Source organism: Ostrinia furnacalis, unplaced genomic scaffold (genome assembly GCF_004193835.3).
Source record: "Ostrinia furnacalis isolate ACB-3 unplaced genomic scaffold, ASM419383v2 OfSCF4235, whole genome shotgun sequence".
NCBI classification, from domain to species: domain Eukaryota; kingdom Metazoa; phylum Arthropoda; class Insecta; order Lepidoptera; family Crambidae; genus Ostrinia; species Ostrinia furnacalis.
In genome coordinates, this window is record NW_021134474.1 from 172130 (window position 1) to 197632 (window position 25503).

The following is a 25503-nucleotide window of genomic DNA, read 5'->3' on the forward strand; positions in this document are numbered from 1 at the left end:
AATTAATGACGTCCACTGCTAGACTAGACAAACGCCTAAGGATTTCCATAACAGAGCATTCCTGCGTTGCAGTTCTAGTAGTTCCAGATACTTCCCGCGACCTTCACCAGATCGTCGGTCCATCTAGTTGAGGGCCTGCCACTTATATATACTCGATGTTTAAAATTAGGGCAGTCAGGAACACTTAATCAGTCATTTTCGCCCCCTTGCATCGCTATGCTAATCTCTTGCTTACCCAAGTAACCTTGAATTTTCGTAAATACCCTCGCCATATAAATTACCTACGTCATATCGTTATCAAGAAACTAGTAACTAATGTTTATCTGCACCTGTTAAGATCATTATCGATATATTTTTATCGAAAAAATACCGATTGATCGTTTTCGACACCTGTTTTGTAAGATAAGCCTGCGGATTACGAGTATACCAAATAGTACTATACTATACTCGTATTTTGATGCATTTAATACAGTTTTTTGTTTGACCGCAGAATAAATTGGCTTGACGTCATTTTAGATAAAAGAATAGAACGCATTAGTAGTAGAGCGTATTAGTTAGAGAATTTAATACATATACGAATATGTTTTAAATTCTCGAACTAAGATAGCAATAGCAATTAAGTACTCGTGTACTTCAAAACTAAACGTATCATACTAAGTAAAGTATGTTAAGTAGTTAATAACATAATTAGGTATAACAACAACTTAGTCCCCCTGCGATTTAGCTAGGAATCCTGACCTTTAATAAGACCACCACATACATTAATTCGGTATGTGCCTAATTTGAGAGTCGAGTCACTAAAACAGTGTTATTTTTGAAAATTGATGACTCAATGCCTCCTACTAGGTGGACCGACGATCTGGTAAAGGTCGCGGGAAGAGCCTGGATGCGGGAAGCGCAGGACCGTTCATTGTGGAAAACCTTGGGGGAGGCCTTTGTCCAGCAGTGGACGTCATTTGGCTGAAACGAACGAACGATGACTCAATAGAGCAATTTTATTATAATATCTAGCTCGCACTGAGCGTTTCGCTAACTTTATCATGTGAACAGCTAGAGTCTGGAATTCGCTGCCTGCTACGGACTTTCCCGAACACTGTAATTTGAGTCGAGCAGAGTTAATAGGCACTTACAGGACAGGTATGTACCAAAACTGCATCGTTCTTAACATGAAATGAAGCAGTCACTTGTAGTTACTATACAGGGTGGAATTTTGTAATGCCACCTGGAGGGAAAGTAGGTACTCTTAATATTGTAGATAGAAATTTTTTCTCAAAGAAAACATTCGTTTATTTTTAAAAAGAAATAGAACTGCATTCAAAGATTTCCAAAAATTTGCTTGCCACACCCGGCAATCGAACCAACTAAAATCTGTTAAAAATTACACCCTGTATTTTATTGCATCGATCGTTAGGGTCAAGTATAAGGATGAAATCTCTCTAACATACTTAATAAATCAAATGAACGGAAATCCATAAAATCTTAAATTATTTTAATTATGTACAGAAAATTGTATGGAATAGTAGTGAATTTTCGAAAAAGTTTTTCGAAAATTCACTACTATTCCATACAATTTTCGAAAAATTTTCGGAAATCTATGAATGCAGTTCTCTTTCTTATAAAAAATAAAGGAATTTTTTCTTTCAGTATATTTTTCTATCTGCAGTATTACGAGTAGGTAGGCACTTTCCCTCCAGGTGTATACTTACTTGTAGCAGCCATCAGCTGAGGCAGGTACTTCTGCCAGAAGGCGCACTGCTTGACCCTCAGCCCGTGGCCAACTGCGCTGGAGTTGACTGCTAGCGACAGGTACTCCCGCCCGAAGGCCGTGTGTACAGGCCAGTGGACCTTTGTCATCTCGCCATTGGGGTTCATGGATGGGTTCCTTGAATCGCAAACAACAAAGTTTGATTTAGACATAACTACGACGTAGGATTAATGTGGATCAGATCGGATGATCAGACAAAACTGAATTCTTTTAATAAAATTTTAGTTAATATTAGTCTCATTAGTACACTGATTGAAGAAAAGAAGAACGAAACTATGAATAAAAATGAAATAATGAATACACACCCCGATCTAGCAAAGTTAGCCCAATATCTCATTAGACGTTTGCTAAACTCCACTTCTTCTGGAGAATAATTCTTCCCAGGATTCAGAGGCTCCCCGAACACGTAGTTGATTTCGTCAGCGTGCATCACCCCCGTCCAGGAAGGCCAGGGGTTATTCTTGCTGCGATGCTTGTAGTAATAAGTATAGACGTTGTTCCCAGTCTCAGCGTATCGATGGGCAAACTCATTCACTCCACACGTGAAGTGGTAATCGCCCACCATCTTATCCAACGCGTTCCGGTTCCTCACAGGATCATCAGGGTTCAACCAGTCTGTGTACTCGAACACTATCGCCTGCCTCCCAACGTCAGACACATACGGATTCAACTCTCGTACCGCCTGAAGATACTGCTCTCTGGTGATTCCAACATTCTCCTCTTTAGGAAACAGCTCCGTGAGATAATATAGTATAAAGTAGTACCCTTCTTCAGTGTTAGAACCCATCAGAATATTCGTTTTCTTAAAGTTCTGGTGAACCAGAGATCGAACTGGCATCTCGTCTAAGAACGAACCATCTATAATGGGAACGAATGGGAATTCGCAAATGCCTAAGGTACCCCACTCGTTGTTGACTAATTCGTCAGCACTCTTCTTCCTGAGACACTCGATCATAGGACCAACATCAGTAGTAGAATGTGGGCAGTGAACTGCTTCAGCTAAACGGACTCCTCGCAAAATACTTTCCTCTCTAGATATTATAGCCCACGGTGCTGTTGCCGTTCCAGATTGCATAATAGCTTGTGAAAATAGGTTTCTTGAGAGCGGAGACAGCAAATGCAAAGATACAGAAACAGCACCAGCTGATTCCCCAAACAATGTTATGTTCTGAGGATTTCCGCCGAAGTATTCAATGTTATCTTTAACCCACTGTAATGCCATCAGTTGGTCGAACATACCAGCATTACCTGGTACATCAGGGGTGTCAAAGAAAAGGAATCCAAGTGATGCAACACGATATTGCATTGAAACGTAAATTATCTTCTCTTCCGAAACTAAGATTTTCGGATCGTAAACATCTAGAGTGGCAGTCCCCGAGTAAAAACCACCACCGAATACCCATAGCATGACCGCTGCGTTCTTAGGCCTGGGTCTAGGTGCCACTATATTTATATACAAACAGTCTTCCTGCATATCTGTGTTGGGGTTCCACATCATCGCACCAGGGAAGTCCCCGAACACCGTATCTACAATTTGGACGCATGAGTGTGGCAGTGTCGTCGTGTTGAGTATTTCGTCGCCCCAGCTCTCGACCGGTCTGGGGTGCCTGAACCTGAGATCTCCAATAGGTTTCTGAGCATAAGGGATGCCAAACCAGGCGTCGACTTTTTTCCCAGTGGCAGCAGTGAGGGTAATGCCCCTAACTCTACCTTTCCTCGTGCGTATGACGAGCGGGTCTTCATCTTCGGGCCGTAGCTGCGGCTCGTCTCCCATGAAGCCCTCGTCAGCCCGTTCGTGGTTAGAATAGAATCTTTCGTCATATTTGGCTCTCTTAGAGGAGGTTTCTGTTTCGAATTTGGCTCGTTTGGATGAGGTTTCGTGGTCCTCGATGCGGGGTAGGATGGTGTCGAGCTCGGGGTTGTACCGGACGGCCTCGCCGTGTCCGCGGTAGGGCTGCGCGGGCGCGGGGGCGGGCCCCGGCGCGGGGAAGCGGAGGGGGTGGTCGGGCGCGTGGTGCCGCGCGCGGTGTTCGTGCGGCCCGGCGAATGCGCGCGCCGCGAGCGCCGTCAGCGCGGCTAACACCACGCGCATACCGCCGCTGCACCTTTCCCACAGTCACCACCTGGAACGTTAGAGAGAAAATGTTTAATCCGAAACTCTTATTATAATTACAGAAACTATAGAAAGAAAGAAAGAAAGATACATTTATTACAATGGACATCACACAAATACAGGCAATTACATAGACATGACAGTGGCACATAATAATGGAAGAAGAAAAAATAAAAACAAGAGTAAACTGAGCAGTGCCACCCATTCACCAACAAGATGCCCACTGCAACGGGACCCCACTCAGCATATGCCGTGGCCCACGGTGACGAAGGCCACGGCGCTGGTTTTCAGTGTGCCCCATGCCAAGTGAGGGTCACGGACCATTGGTAAAATAAATAAAATAGTAAGCTGCATAAAATTGTCTAGATAAAAATACATAAATAGTAGGTAATATTATGATGTGTCACATAATGCCACAGGCCTTACTCTTAACAGTTATGATAGTTGTATCTAGTATTTTTATAATTAAAAGACATCGATCATAATAATAATATAATAATATTATTGTTTCTGATAGGTCGTCGTCGTCGTCGTTTCAGCCAAATGACGTCCACTGCTGATAGGTGCTTGTTAAGAATTCATTCAGAAAATAATTAAGTGCTAATTTTTCTACAAAGTTTTGATGGTAATGATGCTTTCTTGGTAATGACAGTAAGCAAGCAGTGAAAAACTCAACCAATGATTAATTCTATCAAAATTTAAAATTCCAAATGGAATTCCTCAAAAGAAAAATAAAAACAACAAAAAAATATATCCAACAGTGGCCCTGTAAAAGCATCAAATCTTTAGAGGTGTCCGCAGCCGATGACAAATTAGTCGTCAACGCAACTCAATGGATTGTCCCAGAACAAGGCAATTCATCAAAGCACACAATGGAAGGGACTCAACGATAATGTATTAGAAGGGAAAAATTACGTCTTTCCATATTTTGAGTGCCTGAATGATGAAAAAACTATGTAAAAACAAAACAGCGTCATAATTTACAGTTTTAATAAAATTTTATTATTGTATTAAACATGCTGGAAAACGCAGCGTGGGACGTCCACTCACAAGGTGGACCAACGACCTCATAAGGGCAGCAGAAAGGCACTGAATACAGGCCAATACTAACCGGGCGATGTGGAATTGGGGGATGAAATGATGATGACGATGATTCTATTAGGCTGAGTTGCATCTCTTAACTTTGACCGTAACAATAACAGTAACCGGTGTTTTTTGTATGCAGTTTGTCAGATTTTTGACGTTTGTCGAAGTTAAAGTAAGATGGTGCAACCCAGCCTTAGAAATACATGCTACAAGATTTGTCATAGTATGAAATTAAATGGTACCACTTTAAAAATTTCCATTCAATTTCATATAGATAAGTAACAAAACTGAAAACTATCTCAATACCTTTTTATTTTATCTCTTCATCGCAAATACAATAAACATACATTATCTTGGATCACAATCTATTGCCGATGTATTAGATATAATTTGATTTGTTATAAAATAATTAAAGCTTTTTTGTTTTGAAACAAACGTCATGGAAGTCTTTATACCTACTCTGTTATTGTGAGTTTTTGTTGTCGTATTAAATTAACAAAGAGGTTTAGGTAAATAAACAAGTAATTATTTGTAGTCTGTGCCAATGTAAATTAAAAACAAAAGCCGACCAAAATGGATACCGAATTGTCTTCGTCTCCTGGAGATATGCATCTTTGATTGAAAAGTTATCTCTTTCGCTACACTCTTGACAAAGTGGTCGTAGTTTTCATTATGATGTGATTTGTTTTGGATGAATATTGCTCGCTTGTGGAAGGATTATCCTTGGGGAAGGCCTGTCCAGCAGTGGACGTCATTTGACTGAAACAAACGAACGACCCATTCGTTTGACCATAGCCGTTTTGATCTGGTCTGACCATCCTGGAAACGGACGACTAACATGCGGCTCCAAACGTCTATTGAAACAGCAGCGTACTTTACGTGACATTAAAAGGGTTTTCAAAATGGGGGAACATATGGTGCTCATTAGTCATTCCAATAATCTTTAGTATTTACGAGTGTCTGAGTGATTTTAGCATTGATACTGTGAAGACCTTATCTCCAGTTCTAGTAAATTCGTTATCACGAAGGCATTTCCGACACAGGTGTCTTTACAGGTTGCTAACTACGTAATCTGTCTGGAAACCTAAAAAATGCAATTAAAATCTTCAATTTTAATAAATCCTTGAAAAAATATACTTATTTAATTATTTTTGGATACTTATTAGTGAACATTTATCAACATTTCAAACAGGGTACATGTCTGTTAAGGGATATAATGAAACTTAGGTATCTAATTGTCTAATGCCCGTTTTCACCATCAATCCCTAATTTTGAAGACAAAATTCATATAAGATGTTACCATAGGGGTTGATGGTGAAAACGGGCATAAGTCGTAAGTCCGCAATCGCTTCCAAATTATGTGTTATTCATAAAAGTTTATAAATTCCAAAAGCTTTCGTCATCTTCCTAGAAACAACTCAGAAGTAAACCCACCGAGCTATTTGTATGGACGCTATTTCAGTGGCAGACGAGTTTATTAATAGCTCCAATTAAATCGATGGGCTATTTTAAGTCGTGCCCAGCTGGGATAATAATTATAAGAGAACGGACACTATCCACAAATAAAGCTTAGAGCTATATCGTTTCAAGTCAACCAAATACTGTCCACAGCTGGACAAAGACCTCGGATTTCCACGACTGGTTCTGCGACTGTTTCTGTCCGCATCCACTGCCTCACGCGACACTTCAAACTCCTCCTATGTTCTTCTGATTAATTAATTTCGTTGCGGGTCCAATGACAGTTTAACTTTCCCCCGGGACAAACTTGACCTTCACTGGTTGGGTTTTTATTGGCGGTCAAGCTGTAGATCCTGGCTACACAGGAGTTAAAGTGGTGGGAAAGAGAGGTGGGAATAGTCCCGTTGCCTCACACAACCTTCACCAGATTATCGGTCCTCTGAGAAAGTAAAACTAAAAAATAATATTATCGGTTACATTTCTCTTTAAAAGCAAAAATCATGTAGTTATTTGACTTACTGAGAACAATCAACTACTGAAAAACAGAACCTATAATGACCTCCTACGGGTACTTAATACAAACTCTATGAAGAAAATTAGTCTCTAAGAGATATTAAGGCTGGGTTGCACCATCTTACTTTTACCTAGACAAACGTTAAAAATCTGTCAAACTCCATACAAAAAACACCGGTTATCGTTAAAATTGCGGTCAAAGTTAGGTGGTGCAACTCAGCCTAAGTGTTTAAATAACTACAGTTGCAATTAGTAACTGCAGTCGAGTATAAAATATGATATCAATGAATGATAATAGCTGAAATATAAGCTAATCCAGGATTAATATTTAATTACTGTGAAACTGATCAAATTTTTAATCACTACGCTGCATTGGCAATTCGATAACGTTTCCCGTAAGCGGATTAATAACGGAATATGATACTGCATTATTAACCTACAAACAAACCTAATATTTACCAACATAGAACCTCATTACTAAAGCTTCAACCACACTAATAAGGTTCAGCCAAACCAACGCGATCACACGCGATCAGCCGTCAATGCATTGGTAATCAGGTTCTATATATTGGTAAATATTAGGTTCACCGAACCTAAACGAGTGCAGTGTGCCTACCACGAGTTTACGTTAGGTGAGCTCGCTAGCGAATACGTCAAAAAATTCTATGAAGATTTTATTTCTTGAAAGTAGCCGCTAGGGGCGCTGCACAATATGTCATACATTTAAATGTAATTTTTTTACGCAGTCGCTAGCGAGCACACCTAACGTAAACTCATGGTAGGCACACAGATCGCCATCGCCGGCGCGATCGCGAGGTCGCGCGACCCATGACAGTCCGCGCGACCTGTCATCCCAACTAATATCCCAACTAATATTATAAATGCGAAAGTAACTCTGTCTGTCTGTCTGTCTGTCTGTCTGTCTGTCTGTCTGTCTGTCTGTTACGCTTTCCCGCTTAAACCTCGCAACCGATTTTGATGAAATTTGGCATAGAGATAGTTTGAGTCCCGGGAAAGAACATAGGATAGTTTTTATCCCGGTTTTTGAAACAGGGACGCGCGCGATAAAGTTTTTCTGTGACAGACAAAATTCCACGCCGGCGAAGCCGCGGGCGGAAAGCTAGTTAGCCTATAAATAAATAAATAATAAATAAATAAATATCCTTGGACATTTTACACTGCGCCTCTAGTCCCAAACTAAGCAAAGCTTGTACTATGGGTAGCATAGACAACGGATATAAGCATACTTAAATACTTTATCATTAGCCTATGATTGCGCCAGCGATGGCGATCTGCACGCGTTGGTGTGGTTGCAGCTTAATAGGTAATTATCGACGGGTTTACCAACACGAAAACAGACTAAAAACTCATAACAGAATATTTTTTCAGTAATAAAATGTTTCATGTGGCAGAAACTGGTTGCATTTTCTTATTTCGAACGCTGCAACCACTAGGAAGGCTCTGTGATCAAACCTTAACAACATAACCTTAGCACTATTACTTATTCTGTGCCTTAGCATCGCAGCCGAAACGTCAAGCCGTGAGTACATGATGTAACTCATTAATAAACGTCGCGTTAAGACCCGTGTCTTACTATTTTAGTTAAACCTTAACAACGTTTAAAACTTGATTTACACTCATAAATTGATGAAATTCTGCCAGATGCAGGCCGCTACCAACTGGTCAATCAGGGTAATTCAAGTGCAATCTGTCATTTCAATCTATTCTATTTGTCATTTAGCTTGTTTAATCTGTGCTGAATAAAGTGCACAATATTTAAGCAGGATATGGTTGCACGCGGATTTTTAGAGAGTTAAATCTTTTGGCCAATAGAAAACGTCATAATAGTTATTATATGAACTGGGATTGGTCAATGACTTTTGAAATTAAAATCCGATGGCCTGAAAAAATCGGTTTTCCAACAAACGTCAGTTACGCGCAAGGAGGTTTAGCTATTTATCCATCGAAGTTAATAAGGGAGAAGACATAAGACTAATTTTATTATTTGCCTGCCGCGACCCGGTTTTTACGAACAATGACGATGACGAACGATGAACCAGTAACGAGGAGCACACTTAGCAATGCTTCCAGGTTGCGCCTCGGTATCAATTAAGTAACATTTTCCGTTAAGTTTACTTTATGGCCAACTAAAGGACTTTTGCCGTCTCCATGGACAAACTCGAAGTATGATAACTACAGTCATTGTCAAAATTTTGCACTGCCATTGCCGCTGGATACCATATATCGCTACTATATTCATAGATAATAGACTTTCAGTTAATCGTCAAAATTGACATTGTTTTTTAAATAACAACAAATGGTATGAATTTTTAAATGTGATATTTTTATAAAGGTAAGTCCCCAAAACAACATTTGATAGCCTATTTTCTTTCGTTGGCATCTAAGTTCCTGTTTTCTACATATATGTTACTACTACCTATTGGATAAGTAACTAAGAACTTTGTCGTTTATTCCATGTGAACAAAATCCCTAAAAGCCCATTTGTAATAATATTCTTACTAAACACTGCTGAAAAAGGACTAAACTTCTGAGCTATGAACGTATAATCCAGTAGCATTAAGTAGGTAGGTACGTATAGCGACGTTGGAACTTGATATAGAAGTTAAGGTAAGTGCCCCCTACTTCGGTATATTAAGGCTCTTACGACTTTAACATTTTATTTAAAAATAACCAAGCATGATATCAGTATGAAAGCTTTTGTATGCTAAACTTTGGTCTTTTGACAGTAAGTTAATACATAATTTATAGTTATATTGTTTGAACTTTTTTTTATATTAATTGTTCTGCGGACCTCTAGTTTGGATCCTGTTTCGTGACAAAATTTTGCTCTGTTTCTAAGTTCGTGAACTCATGTCCCCTATTTCGGGATAAGGCTTTATGCATCCAGTTAGGATATTTTAATAATGATTAAGGGTTTAATAAATTTAAAAACCATAATAAAAATTTAGAATAAAATAATTATGTGAAATTTACGATATTAGTTACCTGAAATATTCATAAGAATTAGAGATGGGCCGACTAGTCGCCGACTAGTCGGGAAAGCCGACTATTCGGCATCATTAGTAGTCGGCCGACTAGTGACGACTATTCGGCAAAATATGCCGATTATAATCGGCGCATTACAAAATTAAATATGTGAACAAAATACATAAACTCATAATCACCAAGATGATTATGAGGTAGACCAAGGGCGTTTGTCCTTTGTCTAAACCACTTTTGACTTCAAACGATCAGTAAAAAGTGGTTTCACCAGATTTAAAATTTTGGCAATCGGTCTAAATTCATACAAAGTTAAGATTAGTAATTACCATGAAATCATCAAAAATGTGTAAAGTTTATGTAATCCGTCCACATAAAAATTATGTCATTTTGTTTTTCGGGGAAAATATGCATGGAATTGCATACCTCTACTGCGGGGAAGTGGTAAATTATGTGGGGCTCCTCTCATCGGAAGGATGAGGAATACCCACATAAATAATAGCCCCTGAGCTCCGTCGATCGCCTTAGTGTGAAGAACTATAAATAGGAATCCGGACAAAGCCATCAACTATCACAGTCCGTCCCGGCAATTGCCCACCTGTATGGCGGGTCCTGCCTATCCGACGGTGGTGGTAGTCCGTGCAATGCAGGCGGGGGTACCCCCGCGCCCCCAGCTCGCTGACCATCACCGTGGAGGGTGGAGAGGAATCAGTGGGCCTAGGATGCGTGCCGCGATAAGCGCAATTGTGCCCATACATTTTGACGTCGATAAGTAAGAATAATGTAACGGCGCGCATCCTAATCCAGCAGGAGGCAATCATATTGTCACCTCCCCCCTGAAATCCCCCGCCGTCGAAAATTATGACATCTACCTCAGGTACTGTTAGGTGATTGTAATGTTGCTTTTTATTTTTTATCGTATTAAAAAAATCTCATTTCTTAAGAAGTTATAATATTTACCTCTTTAGAAATCTAGATAATATTCTTATTTCTTTGAGAAATCTAGATATTATTCTTCGGACAAGTAGGTATTAGAATGATCGGCATTGCCGATTAGTCGGCCGACTAGTCGGCATTTTGAAAACCGATTAGTCGGCTAGTCGGTTAGTCGGCAAAGACCATAGTCGGCCCATCACTAATAAGAATTAATGTGAGTCTAGAATTATATTTTGATTTGTTATTTCTAACAATATGTGAAAATATTTATATAACCATTCGAATTGTAGAGGGGGGGACTTAACCCCCCCCCCCCCTCGTACCTATAAAATTTAGATTTGTTATTTCTAGCGATATGTGAAAATATTTATATAACCATTAGAAATGTGGGGGTGGCTTACCCCCCCCCCCCTTCTCCCCATAATCCCACCCCTGGAGCTGTTTCAAGATGTTTTTGGTTTCGTGGATTCAATTTCGTTTAATTCCAGAAAATAATCAGTTCTATTGTGCAGTTGTGTTCTTCTACTTGACGATAACGTTTTATTGATTAATTGTTTATAGTTTTCTTTCCTAATAACTCCTAAAAAATGACTGAAGTGCAGTTGCAAGAATTCAAATTGGACCCAGACTCGGAGCTACGTTTCGAGGTTGAATCAAAGAATGAAAAAGTGGTTTTAGAAGTGAGTTAAACAAAAACCATGCTAACTTTAATATTTCTAGTGCTATAATTTACTTGAAAAGTGATTTTTTGTTTGAATATCATGTCATAATTGGGTCAAATTTGTTTTTATAGGTTAAGAGTGGGTATGCAGAGTTGTTTGGCACGGAGCTGGTGAAAGGGAAGCCTTACGAGTTCCACACGGGGGCGAAGGTAGCCGTGTTCACGTGGCACGGCTGCACGGTGGAGCTCCGGGGACGCACTGAAGTCAGCTATGTGGCGAAAGAAACTCCTATGGTGAGAACTTCTCATTTTCAGTTCTGCAACTAGTTTTTTCTGTGTAAATTATGTTATTCTTGTGCTAATTTTCATTTTCAAAATTGATTTAAATTATTTTTAGAGTTTGTTCCAGCGTTTCTTCTCAGCACTTGCCATATGTTTGTCTCGAAGCGCTGGTAGGGCCCAAAAGATATGGAGACATGTAAAGTGCCCCATAAGGGCTACCTTTTCTTTTTTCTTTTTTACTACATTTTGACATTCATAAGTGCCACTTGTGGTCTAAACTGAATAAATATTTTTGATTTTGATTTTATGTAAAAATACAATTAATATAAATGTGGTGTAATTTAGTTTTTTAATACAATAACACATGCATGCTACATCATTCTTTGTGATTAATTTGTTTTTTGTGTATAATCTCTTTTAGGTCGTATACTTAAATGTGCACGCAGCACTTGAGCAACAGAGGGTGGCGGCGGAACAAGAGAATACACGCGGCCCCGTGACCATGGTGGTGGGTCCCGGAGACGTGGGCAAGTCCACGCTGACGCGGATCCTGTTAAACTACGCCGTGCGGATGGGTCGGAGGCCTATATTTGTTGATTTGGATGTTGGTCAAGGAAACATTAGCATCCCTGGAACTATAGGTAGGTTGATATGCCCTACAATGTTGTGTTCTTACGATTATAATAAAGTTATAATTGAGCAAACCTCTTAAACAGAAGCACTCTCTGATTACTTGCTAATCTAAGAAGATAAGCAAGTAAGACCCCAATTTTCCTTTCTACAGTGAATGGCTATAGCAGTTATATTATATCTGGGTTACTGTTGTGGAAAGAGTTAATAAATGGCAGCATATCAGACTTCAAAGTCGCTTTATTAAAACTTTATTGACGTCAGTGTGCTTTATGTTCCATCTTCTCTTATTTTGTCCATAATATGAGTGACATTTTGAATCAACAAGTTCTTTTAACCAGGTGCAATGCTGGTAGAAAGGCCTGCGTCTATCGAAGAAGGTTTCAGCCAACAGGCACCGCTGGTGTACCACTTTGGCCACAAGTCTCCCGGGGAGAACCTGGAGCTTTACAACACCATTGTCTCGCGGCTAGCCGAAGTCATCACCGAAAGGTGTGAAAACAATAAGAAAGGTACGCTATGAGAATACATGCTTTATCATTGTAAGATTATCAAGATAAAATATGTTATAACAGAGATTTCAAAGAACTATTGCTACACTACATTATAATAAATTATGTTTTTATTACAGCGGCAACTTCAGGAGTTATAATCAATACATGTGGCTGGATTAAGAATGCCGGTTACAAAGTTCTCACACATGCAGCGCAAGCTTTTGAGGTGACTATTTCATACTTCTACTTTATAATATTTTGAACTATTATGTTTTATGTTGCATTTTTTACTATAAAATTATCACTCCACGGGATATTACAACGAAACTTTTATAACGGTAGATAAGATATTTACCCTCCCGACGTTTCATTTAGGTTGCATGAGTCATGGTCGCGGGCAGACTGAAGAGATGCGGCGTCGTCTGCTCCGGCGTTGTAAAATCCCGTGGAGTGATAATTCTAATACTTTCTACTTAATTCAAGATTTATTCTATGGCAATATGACTGACTGAAAGGCTTATGTGTCTCTTTAGTATTCTGAGGTACTTTTGCGTCCATTACCTCAAAAACACTGCCATATTAAAATAACTTATTTATTTAAAAAACTGGACGCAGGCCGCTACCAATTGATCAACATGGAAAGCATTGGGGGAGGCCTATGTTCAGCAGTGGACGTCCTATGGCCGAAATGATGATGATGATGATGATTTAAAAACACTGCAATATTAAAATNCCACTATTACAAGTTTTATTTAAATGGTCGTTCTTTCGCCTTTTTATAAGCTTAAGAAGTTGGAGCGCTAACCTTACGGTGAGAGCAACCTTTGGAAGCCGCTCGGCTGTTTTTGGCTCTCTGAGAGTTTGAAGCTTCATATTGCTCTCATTTTTGGCGCCACAATGTTGGTACTTGGTTTTTTAGATAGCTTAAATAATAGAGTTTTTGTAGTAATGAAGAATTTTTATAAATAATATTCCATTTGCTTATTATTTGAGCTAGAAAAAAAACTTACGAACTTACGTACTATCACGAACTAGTAGCCGTTTACCTTAGCTGTTTTATATTTTTTTTCACAGCAGAAATCTTTATCTTTGATCTTAATATCTGATCGTACGTATTGTCTTTTAAAATATTACATTTGCCTAAATAAAAATAACCGACCTGCTGCCATTGAAGTAATATTACTACGTATAGAACAGACATCGCGAACAAAATATGTACAGTGCGGGGTGCGGGGCGGGAATTTGACGGGCAGCTGTCAGTCAAATCCATGACTATCAAGTTTCATAATTTATGGCGATAAAATCTGCACCAGAAAATGTCGTACTTCATTGATAGGATTGCACGAATAGTGACGTTCCTGCGGTCGCCTCATCATAGACATTGTGAATCGATTGTGAAAATAAACAAATCGGCTAAATTGTGTTAAATTTTCATGGTGCTCAATAGCAAAAAGGTTCAGCTACTTACATTATTTTCTTTTATATTATTGTGCGTTGCCTGTAATGTAATCTAAGCTCCCCTCCCTTAGACTAAAATTAGCCCTCCTAGACAAGTGACAAAACGTAGCAGTTGAAACATTCGAAATCACTTCGCTCTGCCGTTTTTTGGTGTTAGTTACTTCACTCTGTGATGCGATTTTAAAATTACAACTGGCGATTCCGAATTCACAACTGAGGGGACTGAGGCTAATCGTGTTACTTGTGCTACAAGTGCGTATGGGCTTCATACCTACTGATGCTTAAGCCATTAATTATTTTTCTTCCCGATTAAAATCTAATGTAATCGATAATCGTATAAGGTGACAATCGTTAAGTAATTTCACATATAAAAATCATTATTTCATTGCTTGGGGGTCTTGGGGCGAACGATGTATGGACGCAGAACAATATCCTTTATTTTCAAATTTAAGCAAAAAGCATTCTGTGGTTATAAAATACCTATGCTTATTTGCACCTAGTTTATCAATCACCATGTTAATTCCATGCTTTCTATCCAGTCGACTGCTCTAACGACAAGGGTGGGCAGTCGTTGAGATGACAGCGCGAAAATCGTCGGCATCCACTAATTATGACCCTTATGTACCACTATATTGACAAAGTTCTCCGTCTTCGTACGCGATATTGGAAATTTGGCATCTACCATCGGCTGATCTGACATTAGGCGTAGTCTGGCTTTGATATTCAATTTTCAACTGTATTACCTTGACAATCAGTTCAAAATTGATTACTAGAAAATTATTTGACAGACGATTTCTACTCTCGACAAATGCATTTGAATTAGCCCACTGGATATCAACGGGAGATCTATTTTCAGCAGTGGACGTCCTATGGCTAAAATAACTATGATGATGATCGATGAAATCCTGAGAATAGTTTCATTTTGATATTTAAACCGATCTCAGATCCCAGATTTGAGTAGGTATCGTATCATGATGCAGTTCTAATTTCGCGAGAAACATCTGGTAATTCTCAACTGCTTCGACCTCTCCAAACCATATTACTTAAAAGAAACAATCAAATCCATTCAAACCAGCAAAACAGGGAAGCTAAAGAGATCATACTAAATGCATCTTTATTACAAGAATGTTAAGTCAACAATTCCAATAACATGGTTTGCAGAACTGGAACAAATAAGAGGAAGCGACGGTACCGGCGCGTACAACTTTGAATAATTGGACATATAGATATATCCGGAGTATGGACGCAAGTTATTTGTATGGTATTGAGTTATTATTATGTCTGGAGTAGCGTTGTTTATATTAGGAAACGGACTTTCGGATATGAACGGAAAGTACGCAATAAACGCTGAAATATTGGATACCCAATAAAACAAAAGTAACTGATATGAACATCATCATCATCATCATTTCAGCCACACAGGACGTCCACTGCTGAGCAAACTTCCACATTGCCGGTTGGTAGCGGCCTACATCCAGCGCCTTCCGGCTACCTTTATCAGATCGTCGGTCCACCTTGTGGATGGACGTCTCACGCTGCGTTTTCTGACGTGAACAAATCAAATTAAACACTGCATTATCTTCATGTAGTTATACCAAAATTAAATTCTATCTTGCTGTAGTTAAATTATCTTATATGCTGTTGACTGGTAGACTAGGTATAATACACAAAGGAATAACTCTTCAATATTGCGATGAATAAATTTATAAATTCTAGCATTCGCATTAGTGCATAGAGACAAAAACACCATAATTTTATGCGGTATTTCCATTACTTGGGTTAAAGTTAAAAGCCATAACACTTTTAAAATGAAAGTGTTTCATATGATATTATAGTCTTATACCCGTTTTCACCATCAATCCCTAATTTTTAAGTGACCCCTATGGTAACACAATAGGAATTTTGTTGTTATAGTGATCATTTAAAAAATTAGGGATTGATGGTGATAACGGGCATTAGATCCTTAGGTATGTCTGCGAAACCCTCTCCACGAATGGTTCATAAAATATAACCAGTCAACACTTCAACTTGCTCGATGAAAGCAGTCACACTGAATTCATCTTTATTACGAAAGGGGTAAGTCAACAATTCCAATTACTCCGCTCTGCAGAACTTCAACAAATAAGGGGAAGACGATTGTTCCCACGCGTTCAACTCTGACTAATTGTGATTTGATACGTAATATGGAATGGATACTAGTTATTGTAGTGGCAAAGATAATGAACAAACATGCTTACAATATCTGCATATTATTTATAATGTTAATTCTTATGTCTCTACAAGGAAATGTCAGTATTTAAAGTTAGTAGTTAATCCACTGACCAAACGTCAATTCTAAATAAAGAAAAATAATATAAATAAATACCTAAATGAAGTCTTAAGGCAGAAAACCAAAAGTTAGCAAGACAGCCGGGTGCCCCTTGAGAAAAACTTACGCTCAGCAGTGGACTTCAAACATAAATTCCCTTCAATGCAAATTGAACATTCTTCAAACACATTTTATCGTGTGTCTCCCATTTCTTGTCGTCCCAACCCTACTGCAGCGTCCTCTATTATAATGACCCGGACGGAAAACTCATAACGGCCATCGTTTTCCACGCAAATATTTGGTTCGGAGTCCGATTGTTTTCGCGCCAACGCAAACAGTCGCTCAGCGGCCGGATATTCGATATTACATCAAAACAACACGAGCGTTCCATTTCCGAATGAGAATTGTTTGTTTCTTTGCTTCTATAAACAAATGACGGCGCGCCACTTATGTGTTTTCTTCATTCTCTTATATGCCAGCATTATAATAATATTATTATGGAGAGTAATTAATTAAACTGATTAAGAAAATAAACCTCTTTGGATACAAAAGAGGTACTTAGTTTTGTTTTTTATTGATCACCATGTTATACTTAGCTGCTCGTTTGCCTCCTGTCACATAAAAAAAATACTTTCTTATTTATTTTTACAGAAGGATAGTCAGAGAGCATGTAACATTACGTCATGGTAAACAGTCATATTAGTATTAAGTAGTATTGAATGGGCTCCGAAATTACTGGACTGATTTGAAAAATTCTTTCACCATTAGAATCCAACATTATTTCTGTTGAACATAGGCGGTACGAAGTTCGCAGGGTCAGTTAATGTAAAATAAAAAAAATCGTTTATTACCAAAATAACAATTACATTTCTCATAATAACGTTGGCCTCCACACTAGGCAAGCCTGGACTTAGGTAGCTACAATTGGATTGTACGATTGAAACTCCACAGCCCAACCACAAGCAAGAGGCAATATAAAAAAGAACTACAATAAAAGAATACAATCCTCCTTGATGGAGATATAATCTGCGCCAATTACCCGACTAAATGAAATGGCTCTGGCGGCGTAGGGCTCGCTTGGCAAGAACGTGCAACGATATTTGGCTGGCCAATTTCACGGTGTTGCCAGAATATTATGAAGTGCAGTTAGTACGAGTGTTGAGGATAATGCTCTTTAATAAACCGGCTTAAAAAATCATGGCGTTGAGAAAAATGCTAAATAGGTACCTTTGTTTGTTAATTCTCATTGTCTTTGCTCTGGAGGGAAAGCGATCTGTAACAGTTAACGTCCAGCCTCTATTTTCTTCTAATTGATTTCGTTATGGGCTCGACAAAGTTGACTTTCACTGGTTGGTTTGGTTGGTTGGTTTGGTTACACAGGAGTTGCAGCCAGGACGAGAAGTGGTAATCGTTCCGCATTGGTCACTGCAGGAGAAAAACCCTCTTCTAATTTACTAGGGGCAAATGGGGAATTTGGCTTTCACTCCCCATACTGGCCAGACGAATTAGGAAGGCCTAGTAGTAATTATTTTATCATGGACCTATCATGCGCGATAAATTGAAAGCAAATTAGACAAACTGTTCACAAGACTATATTATAGTCTATACTAAAGCCGGTAGCCATAACTGGCCATGGCCACTGAATTGAATCTTTCGACCAGCGCACTGTTGGCAGTCGCTTCGTACGGGAATCGGGACAATCCACTCAATTTCATTTGCCAGGAACAAACACTGGCCATGCCATCAAATAAAATCATAGCTCTCTTTTATTGGAAGTCGGTTGACAATTCTCTTGAGAACTATAAAATACAGATTCAATTCTCTATCAAAAATGTAGGTTGAGTGGTAGATAATGCTGCATAGCATTAAGACCGCCAAGTGTAGCGTCTTTGTGCAATTAAGCATTAAGAAATATAGGTATTAAAAGATTGGCAGTTTTGGTAAATCCATGACTGCCAAAAATATAGAGCTTTTAGTTTGGTCATGCAGCATTAATTTACATTAATATAAATCAGCTATAGTGAGTCTGTCTAAACTGTTAATAGATGTTTATCGACCAAAACTTTAATTATGTTACAGTGTATTTATTTCCCAAGAATTTTTTACACATTATAAAACAAATATTTCACATTTTCCGCAATACGACAAACATTTCCATTCCAAGACTTAGTTTCTGGTCGGGATTCACATTTTCGCCACAGATAAAAAATCTAATTTAAACGATATATCTTTTTGAGCTTACTCTGTGGTGAGCAGCAATCGCTCGGCCAAAGGGGCCCAAATTAAATTATGCAAATCCAACCGAGGCGCGCTAAACAAGCGTTAAGTATTTGTCACGGTTTTTAGCCGTGAATTTGTTTTTGAAATGATGTTTTCATAAATAAGAGTTGTGGATTTTTCTTGAATAAAAATAATATTTGCTTGATAGAACGCCGAAAATGTGATTTTATTTTGTAGATGATGATGACATTTAGCCATTAGACTCGTAGATATTTTTAAAGAAAAAATAATGTACAAAAATCAAACGGCAAACATCTCTACTGAATTTTCTAAACGTCTAAATTGTGTCCTCAACCTAAAACCTACTTAACATAAATACTGGCAACGAAACACAAAAACTAAAAAGTTACCACCTTACGACCTACTTCCCGCGAAACAGCAATAAAACGTTCCAATAACACTGGCCACTAAAGACGACTTAAAAAAAACACTCCACTTCTAAATTCCAAATTGCGGCGAAGCGCGCGATATCACGGGGTCGCGTGCCCGAAGGTCAAAGGTCGATGCAGATACCACGGTGTATTTGCAATTCAAACGTAGAGGAGTGATGGCAATGCGACAGCTACCTGACCTTGAGTTAAATTGGTTGGCACCACTGATTGTGGAAATTTAATTGGCACGTTACATTTGAATAAGGAAGACTTAAGACTTTTTTTCCTTGTGGCCAGAGTCGAGAGTAGCGTCGACTTGAAACTAGGTATCTGACTGATTTTTATCAGACTGGGGATTGGCTTATTATCTTTCTTTTTCTAACCTCTTCGGTGAATATAATAACGTTAGAACGTAATCTAAAAAAAATTGGACTCTGATGAGCTACAGCTGTACACATACATACTTCAAAAGCTTGCAGCGATAGTCTTTTTAAATAGTGAGTAATTATTTAGTTAGTCCCTTGAGACGTCGTCCTAGTAGAGTTGTGGCTCATCAGACTCTACGTTTTTGTTTTATTGCTATGCTTGATATTTATTTATTTTAAACTTGTATGCACATAAAACAGTGTACATAAGGCAGACTTAATGCCTTTCGGCATTTTCCTCCAATCAACCTTAAAGAAAATAAAGTAGGCGGTATAAAAAATACAATGACTTAAATTAATTTTGATATTTTAACTATGTCGTCTATCTGACATTTACGTTTGATGTTTATATGAGTAGTTATCGGTGTAATTATACTATCTCGTCAGATGCTGGTCGAATAACGTTCCCGTAACAACCGGACGGCTTTAAAACGGGATTTATTGCCGATTCTGTTCCCGGGGGGGGGCTATTATGAGCGCTGTAACGAGAGCCTGCCCGGTGGGGTCACCAAGTAAGACTTTTGAGTATGGATCATATTATTTTGAAGTTTGAAAAGTGGTACGGCACGTCAAGATGCACTCTGTCCCCCTTATTAATAAAAAGTTACACCTAGGATGGACACTGGATTAAAATGTCATTTCCATACTAAATGACAATATGAGTCAGTTCAACTAGGGTGTAAGTTTTATTAATGAGAGGGTGTGATATTATAAGTACTGTTAGCGTCAAATAGTTTGTGACAAAGTATTTAAATACAACCATAAGGTTGTTGGAATAATCCAACTGCAGGTAAAAAAGACGTGTGGCGAACTTATTGGCTAATTTGGGTGTCACGATCTATTTAATTCTGACTGTACGTAGAATAACAGTGTCTGACACAAATAATATATATTGTAAACAAAAAGAGCTTTAGCTCATAAAATCATTAGCCACAGCTTCACCTACTTGGAATTTGGTTTGTCACAGAAAGAGTACCTACTGTGTTTCACAACATTACCCATCTATTGATAGAGGTGGTAGAAGTTCTTTAGCAGAATGTTGCACCAACACACTGTTAACACCGCTACGGCAATGAAGCTCTATAGGCATAATAATAAAACTTCTAATACCTACATGGTGTTAAAAAGTTCCTCAAACTGCCAAAGTCCTTCCAAACCTGAACCCATAGCCACCGTTCCAAAGAGTACGTAATAGATACTATACGACAGGCCGTTAAAAAGGTTCGTTCGTTTTACGAGCCATCGGCAGGTGATGCGAGGTATTTTAATATGCCGCCGAAAGTTTCGCGCCGAACCGCCATAAATACAAGCTCGCACGCCGGTTTTCAACGCCGGTTTGGGGTGAGCTTCCACTGGGCAAAGTGGCTTCGCGATGCGAAAAATTATATCACTGTACTACTATGAGTTATAAAGGATAGAGAAGCTACAGTAAGCAAAATTATTGTTCCATTTTGTATCGAATAGACCAAAATTCCCAAAAGATAGTCTTACCTAAATTGATGCCATAACAACAATGTTAACGGCAATGGACTGGACAAGGACCTCCCCCAAGAATTTCATTCATTTCATTCAATTTGACAAACGTTAAAAAACTGTCAAACTCTATACAAAAAGCAAGCTTAAATGAAGGTGGTGCACTATTTTTTTTTTTATTTGTGTTGAGCGGCTATTCTAGTTTAATAAAGTCCTAGTATCACTGCGACCGTTATCGATCTATTGTGATCACCGCTGTTTTCCTTACAGTTCGCCTCCGAGTCCTGCATCCATTAGGAAGTGCAGTATCTTTTGGGGGGCGATATGTTTTACATCTTGTGGGCTTAGGATGTGTTTGCCCAGGTGTAAGCTCCGCTTGCGCATCAGAGGTCCGCAGTCCGTGAGCATGTGTAGTGGCGTTTCATCTGCCTCTTGGCACATCCTGCACGTTATTGTTTCGGACAGTCCCATATTGGACAAGTGCTTGTTTAAGCTGCAGTGTCCAGTGAGGGCTCGAACTAAGATGCGCATTTTGGTCCTACTCAGTCCTATGATCTGCTTAGAGCTTTTTCTACAATTCTTGATACGAACCAAAGATAGAACTAGATAGCCAACAGAAAATAGATAGGAATTTTAAGAAGCTAAAAGGAATAGAGATGTAGGGAAATTAAGGTAGCAACGTGAGGAAGTGAGACTTGAGTCTTTTCTTAAAAATAGGAAGTGACTCAGATTGCCGAATAGACATCGGCAAGGCGTTCCATAGACGGATAGCTTGAACAGTGAAAGATCGTGTATAGGAATGTGAGGTGTGAGAAGGAAAATTAAGATGGAGTTTTTTGACGACCGCATTTCGTGACCCAGAGCCGACTGCATAAATTGAAAACGCTCCTTCAAGTATGGTGGAGACTTTGAGTTAAAGAGGATAGAAAAAAGAAGGGATAGGATGTGACAGTCACGCCGACGTCTGATCGGTAACCATTTTAGCTGGGCTCGGTACTCAGAAACATGGTCATACTTTCGCAGGCCGTAGATTATACGAATGCAAAAATTTTAGAGGCGCTCGAGCTTAGCCAAATGGGTTTCGTTAAGGTCAGGATAGCAACAGTCGGCGTAGTCGAGAATAGGAAAGAGTAAAGCTTGAACAAGAGCAATTTTGGTGGGTATGGGTAAAAAGTTTCGCAACCTATTTATTGACGCTGCAGCCGCAAACACCTTCCTGCTGACCTCCCCAATCTGGGTTGTCCATGTGAGAGCACTATCGATGTGAATGCCGAGGTTCTTCACGACTTTGCTAAAAGGTATCTGGACACCGTCAAACATGATGGGTGGAAGGGCACTCCAGTTAATCTGGGAAATCTGCCTGGAACCACCCAACACGATAACCTGCGTTTTGGTGGGATATGCAATGGAAGCCCCCCTGAGCGTCTATCCTGTAGGCACTTGCCTCCACCTCCTTAGCAATGTGCATACTTAGGGGCGTTAGGCACAGTAGTGCGTTCAGGGGTGGTGCACTAGGCCTTAATTTATGTTTTAATTATTAAATCTGTGTTTAAATTAAGTGCATTTAAATCCTAGCCTTTTGAGATACAGTGATTTATTTTCTTGTATGAACTTTGTCTTGATAGTTGTATAAATAAATAAAAGTAATAGTACTAATTGAGTCTAGTGACTGCTCTATAATTTTCCAAAAAGCAAAACTCTTGAGCGTCAGATAAGTTAGTTGTACACCATGTAAAATTATTACATGCTTACAGAGATTTTGGCATGTAGCCCCGTATTAATAAGTTAGCAGCATAAGCCAGACTTTATTGCTGGCCGCGACGCCGCCATTTTCACAACGTCATATTTAGTGATGGGCCTTTACGTTAAGAGATGTCGAGGTTTTAAGAGAAGTTTTTCGTCAAGGCTTACATCGCTCCACCTTCTTGACACTTCTTTAATATGTCGTCAAACTGCAATAATTACAACCATGTTAACCTTATTTTCCGGTCAAGTAAATCAGCTGCAAATTATATTGCTAAAATCCTTATTTCATCACTTTATTTTCACGTTCAACATTTCAAATTGATAACAGCCTAAGGGCTGGAAACTGGGTGGTGGCAAAATTTTTTTTATAATTTCAATTCATAGGAATATCTAAATTAAAATTATATCATCATCATCATTTCAGTTATAGAACGTTCACTCTTAAGTCGGACGTCGTCTGATACATGCCGCTACCAACCAATATGAAAATCATTGAGGAACTCGTTTAAAAGCATTTTTACAAGAAACATTTTTACTGCTACTACTACCACTACACAAGGAAAAGCTACAAGAACTTCATCTTCCCAAGTTTTATCGATATCGATACCTAACCGTGTCCCACCACTACGCGCTGAGTGTCGGCGCGTGCCCGCACATACAAACGACTTCATTAGGCGTCAGCGCAGCGCCTCTGCAGCGATATACGACATCCGCGAAAATTTGATGAAAATTACTTTTTTGCTCAAATAATTACGCAAGATGAAGCATGTGGTAGACCGAGGACTTCTAAGGATAGGTCTACTGAAGATAAACGAATAGAGGAGCTGTTCAGAATGGAAAATGTGTCATTTCAAATTTTGCTCCCTGGGCAAGTTGCAATTATTGTGATTGTAAAAAATACTATACCTTCATAACAACTGGATGTTTTGCTTGTCTACTGGCATATACTTTTTTCAAGGAATAGGGACCACGTGATCCCAAATCTACCTACCTTTATGTTTATAAGTGCCACTAGTGGTCAAAATTGAATAAATATTTTTGATTTTGATTTTTTTTATTTTACCAGGATGGGAAGTGTAGGCCAAATTCTCCACTCGCCAGAGGGTTCCGAAGTGGACTCCAAAGACCTAATGATGATGATCCATATGCCCAGGGTCTCCAGGCAAAAGTGTGGCCAGGCAATTCTGTGTGACATAGCGCAAATTGAGAATCAGGAACCGGTTCCTTATTCTCAAGGCATAAACACGAAGAAACTGATAAGCAGTTTGTCACGCTGGAAAATGAGGTAAGTATCTTATGAAATGGCAATGCCAGATTTTGTATGGAAAGTGGCGTCTTTTTTTTTTCGCGCGGCCATCGACCAAACTTTGTTTTTTGATTACAAAATAGTGTAATAAACCAAACTTACTATGACATGTATACCTCTAAACTCAGTCTGAACTGAGTTACGAGCATTAGAAGTTTGATGATTTTCATACTAGATTTGCTTTTTGTACGCAAGTTTTGTAAGAAATTGCAACAAAATATTGCGCTATTTTTTTATTGCGCTGATTCTGCTCCACACTGATGTCTGGAGCCTTTAATGGATGATATTGTTTGTTTACACATATAATCTCACTATTTTGTTGCAATTTCTTACAAAACTTTGCGCGCAAAAAGCAAATCTAGTATGAAAATCATCAAACTTCTAATGCTCGTAACTCAGTTCAGACTGAGTTTAGATGTATACATGTCATAGTAAGTTTGGTTTATTACACTATTTTGTAATCAAAAAACAAAGTTTGGTCGATGGCCGCGCGAAAAAAAAAAGACGCCAATTTCCGGCATTGTCTTTTTACTAGAAGCTACTTTTACAACAACACGCAAATGCATTTTCTTCACTCAAATACCTAGTATTTATCCATAAATCTTTCTGCGTCTAAGAAAAACCTACATGTTTTCTTAATAGCAGGTGTAAAGATAATAAATGACGTCAAAGCGTTGTTTTTGTTAATAATTTCGCATATTTGATAGCGAATCGCGCAATCTCTCTTGTGCGTTGCATTTTAAAATATTTTAGCAGTGATATCAAGATTGCTGATAAACTGGCATTGGTGACGGCATTGAGAACTGATAGAGAAATTATCTGTCCTATATATACCTACATATTTTAGCGACCGACGACGGTCCACTAAAAATTGCCTAACTACATATTATATGTAGCTGTTTTGGGGCTTTGACTTTTACAAGTTTTCTTTGCAAAATAGTAAAACCATTTTAATGCGTTCGTCTCTTCCCGTGGATATCGCAAAAGGCTAGAAGATTAAAGCTTCAACCACACCAACGCGTGCAGACCGCCATCGCTGGCGCGATCACAGTGCGATCATAGGAAAATGTCAGGTCGGCGGACTGACGTGGGTCGCGCGACCTCTCATTAAATAAATAAATAAATAATAAATAAATAAATAAATAAATTCTTTATTAAATAACTTATTTGACAGTTTAAACTTTAGGCTAATCTTATG

At 38.8% G+C, this 25503-nt stretch overlaps 2 protein-coding genes across 2 annotated transcripts in view; one reads left to right on the forward strand and one right to left on the reverse strand.

Moving 5' to 3' along the window:
- The window catches only part of ace1 (acetylcholinesterase type 1), a 78167-nt gene that overhangs the window by 4872 nt on the left and 47792 nt on the right, over positions 1-25503 (reverse strand). Inside the window, exons 3-4 of the mRNA XM_028313356.1 lie at positions 2071-3888; positions 1707-1882 (exon numbers count right to left, since the gene is read on the reverse strand). Coding sequence (XP_028169157.1) covers positions 1707-1882; positions 2071-3857 — 1963 coding nt within the window. The 5' untranslated portion in view covers positions 3858-3888. The remainder of the gene's footprint in view (positions 1-1706; positions 1883-2070; positions 3889-25503) is intronic.
- On the forward strand, positions 11326-13200 carry LOC114359106 (protein CLP1 homolog). Its single transcript, XM_028313357.1, has 5 exons — positions 11326-11551; positions 11665-11826; positions 12236-12455; positions 12786-12956; positions 13076-13200. Exons 1-5 carry the CDS (start codon positions 11459-11461, stop codon positions 13198-13200), a joined length of 771 nt encoding a protein of 256 aa, XP_028169158.1. The 5' UTR covers positions 11326-11458.

Excerpts from the sequence above, each read along its gene's own strand:
- LOC114359106 (XM_028313357.1), top strand. The coding sequence starts at position 11,459 with ATGACTGAAGTGCAGTTGCAAGAATTCAAATTGGACCCAGACTCGGAG. Across the intron at positions 11,552-11,664 it reads ATGAAAAAGTGGTTTTAGAA|GTTAAGAGTGGGTATGCAGA; the intron begins GTGAGTTAAACA and ends TTGTTTTTATAG. Across the intron at positions 11,827-12,235 it reads TGGCGAAAGAAACTCCTATG|GTCGTATACTTAAATGTGCA; the intron begins GTGAGAACTTCT and ends AATCTCTTTTAG.